General features: G+C 37.8%; 1 protein-coding gene across 12 annotated transcripts in view; it reads left to right on the forward strand.

Moving 5' to 3' along the window:
* The window catches only part of ARMC3 (armadillo repeat containing 3), a 61,694-nt gene extending 51,630 nt beyond the window's left edge, over positions 1-10,064 (forward strand). For all 12 annotated transcript variants that reach the window (XM_021279286.4, XM_038175302.2, XM_072033697.1 and 9 more), the window contains 5 exons: positions 979-1,071; positions 2,599-2,688; positions 5,290-5,487; positions 8,274-8,436; positions 9,492-10,064. In XM_021279286.4, coding sequence (XP_021134961.4) covers positions 979-1,071; positions 2,599-2,688; positions 5,290-5,487; positions 8,274-8,436; positions 9,492-9,701 — 754 coding nt within the window. In that variant the 3' untranslated portion in view covers positions 9,702-10,064. The remainder of the gene's footprint in view (positions 1-978; positions 1,072-2,598; positions 2,689-5,289; positions 5,488-8,273; positions 8,437-9,491) is intronic.
* Positions 10,065-11,573: the final 1,509 nt, after the last annotated feature.

Here is an 11,573-nt window from a genome sequence, read left to right on the forward strand (position 1 = left end):
AGAGATCTGTTTTAATCCTAGCACTGTGCTACATGTCCTAAAAGGCAAAAGATTTGTATTTTATAAAATAGGTTTTTGGAAAATAACTTTTTTTCCCGCTAGATAGAAAAGATTCATTCACTTGAGTCAGTCTACTTTTCGTTAGAAAACTTAGCCATGAAGACTCATTCATTTAACACCCTTTGATTTCTGATGATGGGACACCAGTTATTTTATTAGTTATAACAAAGCTTGTCATCTGCTGTAATAATAATGTTGTTGAAGCTGAATGTCAACAAGCAACAATGAAATCTGTGATTTAATGGTCTTCTTGTACAGACAAATGCATGGAATTTTAAGCATAATGTCCCAAGAGGCTGTCCAAAGCTTTCAGGCTTGATAGAGAACCTATGTCTATTTCTTCTATGTTTAAGTTGAAGCCAACCTAACAAATCTTCTTAGATTTGAATGCAGGAAGTTGGTATTGAGCTTGTTTAACTGGGACTCGTTTCCTATAAACAGTCTCAGAGATCAAAGAATGCTCTACCAGTATTTTGCAAGTCCAAAATCATCTTCTCTGTCAACACATCACATATTTGGTTTACAGTGTCATTAGCTTTCCTTTTAAGCTTGTATATGACACCATAAAGATGTCTGAGAATATCTATGACAAGTTAACCTTCCATGCTCTTTGTCAATCCCTAAGCTTGTCTTTAACTATCAGGTTTTCTTTTCTTTGACTCGATACAGCTTATTGCCTTTGCACCTTGGCAGCAATCTTACTCTACAGTTACTTTTGTGTCCATCATTGGTATCCCATATTTCATTTCTGATCCCTGAATCAATACCAGGTTTATTAGTTGCTATGTTATTCCTTCCAGTTATATATTGCTTATGAATATATTTACTGTCCTTTAAAATCAAAGCTCTATTTTCATAGCTTAACGTACTATACAATCTCTACAAATAATAATGCAAAAACATCTTGCTCCATTTCAGTGTCCTTGCAGTAGAGGAAAAGCCACAAAATTCATCTTATGAACAGACTACCTTGTCACCTGTTTCAAGAAAAAGCAGTAGAGAAAAATCAAGGTATGGTCTTAAGATTTACTAGTTGTCAATGTTCTATTATTGTGCTACCATTGGAAATAGAATTCTGGTTGAAAATAGTGATGAAGAGTTTCCTAACAGAGTACAATAGCTCAAATACAATGTTAAATATGTTTTTAGAGTCTTTCTTTCACATCCTAATTGCACTAATCTTCCTTTGTCTATCTTAGTAGTTATTTGTCCTCCCCATACTGTATTAGAACATCTCCCATTTATTTGGCTGTTTTTTCCTTTCAGTATCCTTAGGAGACAGTGAAATGCAATTATGTTACAGCTTGACAGCCAAGACACAGGGAAATGAGGGTAGTTCTTTCTCAATTTAGAACATACACCTACAAAAAGTTCCTATACTGCCTACATCCATCCTTATTTCTAGATAAAAAGTCTTCCAGTGAAATTCCTGACTAAAAGCAGAAAAGGATGTGTTCAATACTGTCCCAGTTTTGACAGCAATGAGGCTAAAAATGCCTCATACTTGCAAGGCTCCCTCCAATCCGTACAATTCAGTAGGTACAGCCCTAGCAGGCTTTTTTGTGGGACTGATCTGATGGGCATGTCTGCTGGTACCAAATAGGTCTGAATCTCTAATGTTGTGGTAAACTTCATTTCCTTTCTGTACAGAAAGAGGATTTAAGCCTACCCCTCCCACCTGCACATTGATCATAGGGTGCTTGGGGTTTAGCAGTCTTACTCTGTTTCATTGTAGCTTCACTAGCTTCACTAATGATGAAGCTTAATGAACAGCGCTTTCTGCTTCAGCTGTTAGGACATTTATCTGACAGAGCCGAGACTGAAGTTCTAGTCCCAGTCATAATGACTTTTAATATAAAATATTTAACCCTGAGCTTGTTCCTGTGGAAAAGAAAACTGGACCATGGTCTTCCAGCTCAACCGGTGAACTCCATGTAAAACAGCAGCACAGTCATCACCACAAGGGTGCCTTTTAGAGAAGGCAGGAGAACACACCTAGTTCCAGAGGATTGTTCAGAAGAGCAAAACCAGTCCAAATACAGCCTCCTTGCAAACAAAGGGATGGTATCTAATCCTTGAGAGTAATGTGATGCAGCCTAAAACTCTACTCAGCTTTCCTGTTAGCTCACTTAGGCAGCCAACCGTGCATCATGCTGGTTTCTGTGGGACCCAGTCCTGACTTCCAAATTCTCCTTGTTTTGTGGTACAGGGGTTCTTGGCTCTATCTCAGGGCTGTGAATTCTAGTGAGTGATGACATTACAAAATGCTAATAAAATGCATAACAAAATGCAGGGTTTGAGTAAAGAGTGTCTGTCATAGGAACTGAGGTACTGCGTTTGCAATTTTTGGCTTGAAGCTCATCCATGAACTATGATATGCTACTGTCTATACAGACCCTTAATTAATAGAATTGTTGATTTCTTACACTGTTTATATATTTCTGTGTATGTATGTATCTGTGTGTGTGTGAGAGGTGAAATTTGCGGTAAGAAAGACGAGAGAAAATGGGAACTGACCTTGCTTTGTGTTCTCAATAGCTTACTGGTATCTCCAGTAGAGGAAAAGCAGGAGCCACCTGGAAGGAGATCTTCGTTCAGCAAAAGTAGCAGTAGAGAAAAAGGCTCAAGGTATTACATTCTGAATTGTGTGTGTATAGGTTCATTCAGAACTGCAGTACAAATTTTTGACAGGTAATAGCTACTGAAGGTGAAGAGTTGAGGTTCTGACTTTGAACCAGGATCCAAATTGTGAGATTAATCTAGCCAAAAGTTATTGAGCTACAGGACAGCATTTACATTTGGCTGGTTATTTGTGCTGCGAGCACTTCTGGAATTCAGTTTAAACAATTTCATATTAAATACCTGAAATGAATCACATTGTGGAAGGTTCCTATTTCGGGATGCAAAAGAATAAATTCTGCATCGTGAGTGTCCAACTGGGCCTATTCTAACTTCTGCTCATTTGGAAGGTCCTCCTGATGCTCAGCATGTTTTGGCCATGACACACTAAGCATATGCCAGTTTACTTAAATACAGCAGGAGAGATGGGGAGAGATCAAGCCAATGATATTTGCTGTGCACTTGTGGGGGATTTCTTCATTTCAGAAGAAGCTCTGGAGACTTAGAGCATTTTGCATAGTCTCAAAGTACAGAGCTGTTCTGACAAGATCGTGTATTTGTTTATTATTGTGTAAGGTGAGGATACCCTTAGATAGTTGCTTTTTAATGTAATTTATGTCAATTACACAGTAAGTGACTGCATTGTTAGCGATCATAACTGTTCCAGAAAGCAAGAAAAAAAAATAGGAAAAAACAAATGCCTGGCTCCATTTCCCCGTAGTAAACTTGCAGGGATACAAAGCCTTCTTTCTTCAAGTATGAAATAATTGCTTTTGAATGTCATGATCAAGTTGTATGATTTATAACCCCATTGTCATTCATTTTGAATCCATAATTCATACACCATTATTACTATTAATTTGTGAGATATATGGGAGTTACTTGAAGGTCAATAGCTGACTCCAAGTCTTGAACATGCTTAGACTTTTTTCTAGATATTTTTTTCCTTTGATCATACATTTTTGTTCATCATTATTTTGCAGAGTACCACTGAACACAGTTTAAAACCATTGTTTTTGAAAAGTGATACTAGTTTATATAAACTGTAGTTGAAAGCTAAGAGAAACGAGAGTTATAATTGTCTGCTGGAAGTGTTTGAATTAGATGTAGAGGAAGTGCCTAGTTGATAGTTTGACATATATTTGCATAGACAGATAGCAACATTTTTGATCAAACAGTTGTGTATCTGATATACACAATGACTGAGCTAAAATGTTATCTTTAATGTAGACTGATATATGTGTATTTCTTCCACACTATGTTCTCGTAGAGCATTTGAGGAAATACTTTCCAATGCTCATTTACTCCATTTTGAAAGACAGATGAGAGGTTAAGTTATGCAAAAAAGGAAAGAAAATAGGCGTCATGGCTGTCTTTTGGTGGTAGAACAGTGCATTGGCTGCCATCTTCCTCACACTGATTCTCTGGTGTTGCAGGACATTTGGACTGAACTTATAGCAGGAATCCTAATAGCTTGGAGACTATTAATTGCCATTAGTTCTCCTTTTCTATGCTCCTCTGCATTTGCAAAGAGTGCAACCACTTAGCAGTGCAGTTTTCATTGGGAAGGTAAAATATTGGGTCTACAAAAGGGAAGAGCTGGGGAGAAAAAGAGGAACAAAAAGGTCAAGGAACAAGAATTATACTATCTATAGAAGTCTGTCATTTTGAAAACTTGCCAAATCAGACATCAGAGAGGTGGGAGTAGTTCATTTTGTTGTTGTTTTTAACAGGTTATTCTCAAGCATTATGCCTACCTCTATAAGTGGACAAGTAGGTAGTGGTTTAATCTGCCTTTATAAGGTTCCCTAGCTGGAGTTAGATAGAGTCAAATTAGATAAGGAAAACAGTTTGTCTCCTTTTCTAAGTGTAAGTATAATTAATAACCAGAACAGTTTATTTAACAGGGTGGTGAATTTTCTATAATTTGAAGATTAAATCTTAATTGGTTGTCCTTCTAAAAAATGTGCTTTATAAAATCTATGAAAAGGTCTTTTTGTGAATATGATGAATCTCAATAGGTAAAAGAAAAGTTTGAAAAGTAGTCTAAAGACAAATTGCTTGAATTAGACTTCTGATAATGGTATATGCCTTTCTGATTTGTACAATACCTTCTTAAGAGTGCTGTACATTGTAAAAATTTTAAGAATAATTTGAAGACCATACAGTAATGATATTGTGCCCTCAAGCACACTACTCTCTGGTGGCCCTTTCTTTCTTTTCCTTCCAAGAATATTGGAAATATTCTGGATTTTTATTTTTCTTTAAAAAAGCCAGTCCCGTTAAAGAAATAGAAGACATTTTGTCATATTTCCCACTAGAATTACTCAAAACCTATGTTGAAAAAAGACATGATGCTTACAAAACACAAATTCTGCTTGTTCCCAGAAATGAAAAATCCTAAGCTGTCTGATTGTATAGATTTTAATGATACTCCTGGTAAGATACTGATTTTGTAGTTGCTATGAAAGCTGTGAAATGCACAGTATTTTATCTAAGCAAAACAAGCATTTAAGTTATACTTCTGCTATTTGGTTATGGTACCTGTTCAGGATTTGGACTTCAGAGATTACAGTACTCTAAATAACTGTACATTGTTTTCTATATAAGAAAAGGGAAGGGGAAAAAAGAAGAGGAAAAAATGATAGATGTTACTCAGGTTATATCCAAAGTCCAGGATGAAATAAATCAAGAAAATGCACAATGGCAACCACCACCTGACTTCGTTTTACTGGATTATATTAATGATGCTTCTAAAACAATCCTACCACTCACTACTACGCGGGAACAGGTTGTGGCTCTTGCACAGTGAGTACCAAATTATATTTCCGTAAGTAATGCTGATATGTTCATTTGGTAGAATACTAGCTTTCTCATCGCAGGACAACATTTTTCAGTTTATATTTCTCATCTTTACTTGGAATCCAGATCAGCTTTGGCCCAATGTTATTAGAGAACTTGTTTCATGAACTAAGTCCACTTCCATTCCTCCTCACATTCCACCTATTTTGTGATAATTCAGGTTGCCTTTATTCTTGGTTGTGATCTTTGCTGTGATAATACCCTGAATATTGTTGAACAGCAATCCAACATCAGTAATTAATGCTTTTTTCCTCCCCTGAATTTTAAAACAAAGGACTAGAAGGAAGCACATAAAGCCATTCTTTTGTCACTGCTACTTGGGTATGGCCCAGCACAAACAGGAGTGCCATGAGCACTTCTGTTGACTCCAGTGAGTTTTGGATGAGGATTGAAAAACTGACTGAAATGCAAAAATTCAGTGCTCTGCAGGAGAAAGTCCAGATTCCCAGGAGATGTCCTTTTAGTTCCTTGCACCTGGAACTTTATACAGTTTGCATTTACTTTTAGGCAGCCCTATGATTGTCAGGTGTTGAGAGGCCTTTGTGACCTTCTGCCTGGACCTTCCCCAGACAGCTCTTTTCCTCTCCATTTCTTCCTTCCTATACCTTCACCGGCACTTCACGGCAGCACATGTAGGCCTTCCCAGTAGCTGAGACAGCACAGCAGCCGTTCACATCTGGGGAATGTGCCAGCCTCGCTGTAGCCCATGGTGGGCAGAGGCTGGAGGGCCTGGCTCTCCTGGGGCTTGGGCCCAGCTGGGGCCTGCGACAAAACTCTGTTTTTTGTTTGTTTGTTTGTTTTTCTGTAGACCCAAAAGCACAAGACATTTTTTTAATGTAGTTTTTAGGTGCTGCTGTAATTAACATCCCGATGGTTAAATAGCAGCAGAAGATCACACTGATGTGTGCACAGACCGTTGTTATCAATGTGTGATTCATTAGTTACCCCGACTGCTCGGCCTGGGCACCAATCACTGTCATCTCCAAGCAGTGTGGCTGCTTTCATCTTCTCCTCAGTTTAACCTTTACTATCTCACCAGTTTCCTGGCTGCCTCCTGAATCTGGAGAGTTTGGCGTCAGATCCCGCTGAGTCTCAGAATTTGTTTCTTCTACTAACCTTCATTTTTAATGAAGTGGTCTGCTATGATATGAGGAATGACTTTTCCATTGATTGCAAAATTTGACAAGACAGGTATTCATCCTTAACTATCCAGCTGTGTATAAATTACGCTGCCTTCCTCAAGGTGGAATCCGTAAAATACTCTTTCAAGTCCGCTCTTCACACACACCAATGAAATATTTGCAAATACACAACCCAGTGAAAAAAAATCATCAGGAACGGAAGTAGTATATTTTCTGTGGGGATTTTTATACGCATGTGGCATTTTCAGTGGCTGCCTGGGTGGCGTGAGCTGAATGGGAGGGGAAGGAGGGGGCAGCTGATGGAGCCCCCAGCAGCTTGGGCAGGGTCCCTGCTGTTGCTTGCTGGGCGGGAGCCGGCGTGGATTAGGGGACATGCTGTGGTGCTGGCTGCACCCCTTTAAACAAGCACAGCACCTTGTTGTGCATGCATGGGAGTGGTGTGCATGCAGGCTTGGGAAGCTTTGTTCCCTTTATTGAGGGCTGGCTGCAGGCACAAGCAGTGCAGATGAGTGCTTGGAGCCCCTCACTTCTTCAGGCTCACCCACTAATTCCCAGGTTAAGGATATCACATCCAGTCACCTCAGCTCCCTGTGCCCATGCTGTTGGTACCGGCACCTCTGTAGGCCCTAGATTTTTAGAAATAAGGCCCCTGCTAGTGCCTCGCATTTACTGAAGCCAGAACCTGCGCACAGAGAGTTAATAGAGATGTGGTGGTGCAGGTTTTCTCCTGGTCTGAGGCAATGGCCTCAGATTCCCATGTCAGCTCTGCAACACTTTGTCTGGAGTTACAGCCCTCAGTAACACCCATGTCTGTGTCTGAGGACACCGTGAGGAATGAAGGTCTTTACATACAGGAGCTGCACAGGGTGAAGGTGTGGGTAAGAGGAGCCAGGGACTTACAGATTGGGGGTTGATCCTATCTGTGCACAATCACCCCAAAGGCACTGTTTTGGGCAGTGTTTGCACAGATTGTGAATTCTGATCTTCTCTTTCTTTGATGGAGCTATTCTCTTTTATGGATAAAGACAGCCCCTTGCCCCCAGATGTTGGCTTTGATGTAAGAAAACACATGTAGAGGTTGAAGTACCCTTTCTGGATATCATTGCTTTCCTGTGTTGGGATCATTACCTTTATTTTGGTCATATTTATTCTCATGTCTTTATTATTACTTCAAATGAATGCTAGGGCTAAGGATTGTAGTATACATGTATAGCTCACATAATCCACTAGCTGTGAAGATGAACATTAGCTTCTGAACCACTTCTTCAATAAATTCACTTTTATTGATGATTTTCTCTGAGTAGTTGGTTCCTACATCAGACATCTCCAGAATCGCTGGCAGCTGCTGCACCTTGGCTTAGGTCTGTGACAAATGTGAATGACCTGAGTTAGGTTTATCTGGATTTAATAGCGAGCATATGTAAAATACCAGCTGCTGTATAAAACAATTCAAGCACACGTAGAGACAGTATTAATGTTTTATATATGATTATCTTGCTGTTTCTGTACATTTCATTTTGCTGATGCATTTTTGTAATAAATTCAAGAAACATTATAGATTTAATTGTTGTAATTGTAAATTTGTTGCAGGTTTGTTGCAGACAAGATGGGTGGTGCAATCGAAAAAGAAAAACTACATGACTTCAGCTGGGAACTTCATATAAGTGAAATAGAATATGAACTGAAATCCAATGTTGTGCCTATTGGGAAAGTTAAAAAAGGGACATTTTACCACAGGGCTTTACTTTTCAAGGTACATTAACATTTATTTTACAACACAGAGTTATTTCTGCTAAATGTATATTATAAACTAAAGTATACTTGCATCAGTATAATATAATATTTATATTAATGTAAAATCTTGTGTATATATTTAAGTCATTTTTTACTGGCAAAGTTGATTTTCCAGTGAATGAAAGCCAGCATCGCTTCGTTCTGTAAACATTCTTGTTGTCATTAAATTGTCTTAAGTGATATCAGCAGAATACTTGATAAATGGCAAAAAGCCAAGTTATTTGAATGGTAGTCAAAACATTTTACATTTTCTGTAAACTGTAAAATATTGAATTATGCAGTTTCCTGATTTTTTTTTTCCCATGCTGTAAATGTAAGCTTCTTGGGACAATTTCTATTCAGTATCTGTCCAGTATTCTGTGACAGAGTATAACAGCTTTTATGCTCCAGTTTCACGGACTGGGAAGCTTCATTTCTTTTTCTGGCTTCACGTAAGCCTGCTTATCTGTCCCATCCTCCTTCCTTGGCCATTGGTTAGCTGGACTTTACTCCTCCTTGGATGGAAAGGAGAAAAGAAGCAAAGGCCTAGGACACTAAGCCTAGGAGAAAGAGTACAATCTGAAATCTATGGTATACATGGGGAGAGAACATTCCTGACGTATTTTGTGGAGGTCTGAGGGAATAAATTATTTGTGCTGAAGCAGCACTGGTGTTCTCATACCCTCGACTGTTCTCTGACTGTGATGTTTACAAAGAAACCTTTGTAGGGACAGATCATCTCTCATAGAGACACATCAGTCTAAGCACAGGATATCTGTGTCCATTTGTAAAAAATGTAAAAAACTTTCAGGATTTCATTTCTGTGCACAGAATATGGTAAAAATTGTATTTATAAGCCTGCACTGTCTAAGCAGAACCAACAGCAAAGATCTGTAGTTCAGAACACCTTAGCGATTTACACAGTCTCTATCAAGAAAGCTCTTGGCCTTTGAAGTATTTCTTTTCTTTTTAAGCATCACTTGCTGTATGTTGCACAAGCTAAGTGTGATTAACACCTTTTTCTTTCCTTTTTAGGTAATAGCAGACAGAATTGGCATTGGCTGTAGTTTAGTTCGTGGCGAGTATAACAGAGCTTGGAATGAAGTTAAATTGGTTGATGACTCTCCACAAGGAGTAACTGGGCTTCTGCTTCCTCCTCAAGAGTATATTGTAGATCTAATGTTTGAGCCAGGCTTTCTGATGAAACAGGGAAGTGCAGAGGCAGATCAGTACAAACGTATTTAATCATCCCCAAATTTCTCCAAAATAAGCATTTTAAAGATGATTGCAGTGTTGTTACTTATGAAACAAAAGGGGCTTGTGGTCTGGTTATCAAAAAGAAGCATATATTTCTATAGTCATTAGCTGAAAGATGTTCTTTGTTTCTGAGAACTCACTTCAGATGTCTGCATCTGGTACATTGTCCTAAGCATTGAATTAAACATACTTTACATAGCCAACTTCAATTCTTAGATATTTGTGGGGACTTGGGTGTGGGAGGTGGTACTATTTTAAGATTAAATTGTAAAACTATAGATTAAAATTTGGTAGATCAAGAATATTTGATATGTGTTAACATTATACTACTTATTAAATAGGTTTAAATTATTTCCAAACTACAGTATATATATATACATATATATATTTATTTTTTTCTTATGTTCTTTCAACCCCCATGCACAATTGCAGAAATTATGTGTTCATGAAGCAAGAAAATGTGATGTCTGGTGAAATAACAAGTCGTCTAAAAACAATTGCACATTTTTTTTGTGTGTGAAATAGCACAAGAACTGAGAATTAGAAGAATTAGGATAACAGTGTACTTTCAACCTTTGAAGAGGCTGAAATATAAATACCCCATTTATATTTCTTGGAACTTGCCAGAGTTAATAATTATGGATAGAAACATACTCTGGATGAACATAAATACTATTTGTCCTGACACAGAGAAGACAGATGACTGATAAGTTGCTGCATTCAATCTCCCTTTAAATTCTTCATTTTTCACTTGAAGATAAAATGGACTCTGAGAAGGGAGCAGTTCTGGGTGGAGAATTTGTACTTCTAACAGCCTTGGGTAACGTGGTGTTGCCAAAGTGTGATGGTGCACCTAACAGGTAAAACACTGCTTAGAACACTCCAGTAAACGCTTTCTGGTGAAGTTATCAGGAATGTACTGTAGTATTTAAGGGAGCATCATTCAAAAGAGTATACTTAATTGTAGAAAAGTGACCAAAAAAAACCATACAAAAGTTAAGCCAATGCAGACAGTATTGCGCATAACTGAATTTCAGAAGAGAATGACAATGAGGCATTTACTTCCTGACCATCAAAAAAAAAAAAAATTGTAGTCTGTGTTTGTTTAATTTTTTGATGTTTGCGTAAGTCAAGTCACTTGTATAGTCTATTTTGGTTTAAGGAGGCTTATATCTGTCGTATTCAATACTGCTTATGAGTACGATGCCACAATACTCCCTCCTTCTTCCATTGACAAGCAGCATAATTTTTTGGTAGCCTTTTAGCCTTTGGGGAAAAGATTTATCTTTTTGTTATAAATTCACATTTATGTTATGTACAATTTTTACCTTGTGTTCAGCAGTAATGCAGAAATCAGGATGAAAGAACTCTGGAAACAAAAAATAGAATATACTAGCAGAGCAGAGTGGAAGGTGAGGATGTATTTCTTATCATTGCTGTGGTGCTGGCAGGAGACTGATGGAAAGTGATACACTCTCACTGACAGACATGATTGGATATAGAAACCTGCAACTTTCAGAGTGCAGTAAATGGCAGAGAATTAATTTCCTATTACCTCTCATTTTGTATAGATTTCTTACATTAGAATTTCATTATTATGTATTGGAACTATTGGCATTAAAATGCGACATTCTCTTTGTTTGAGAAGGTCTTGAAAAACAAAGTAATTTCAGTTGTTTCTAATAAAAGTCCATTTAAAAAGTAAGTTATTCAAAATAACTGTGAAACATCCATTCTAGACACATAAGCTTACTTTATGTAAAATAGTAAGCTAGGGAAATGAAAAGAATACTGCATAACCTTATATACTGCAGACTTTGATTCAAAAATATCAGATGGGGGTAGGTTTACGCTTTGCAC

This window comes from Anas platyrhynchos, chromosome 2 (assembly GCF_047663525.1).
Source record: "Anas platyrhynchos isolate ZD024472 breed Pekin duck chromosome 2, IASCAAS_PekinDuck_T2T, whole genome shotgun sequence".
Lineage (NCBI taxonomy): Eukaryota > Metazoa > Chordata > Aves > Anseriformes > Anatidae > Anas > Anas platyrhynchos.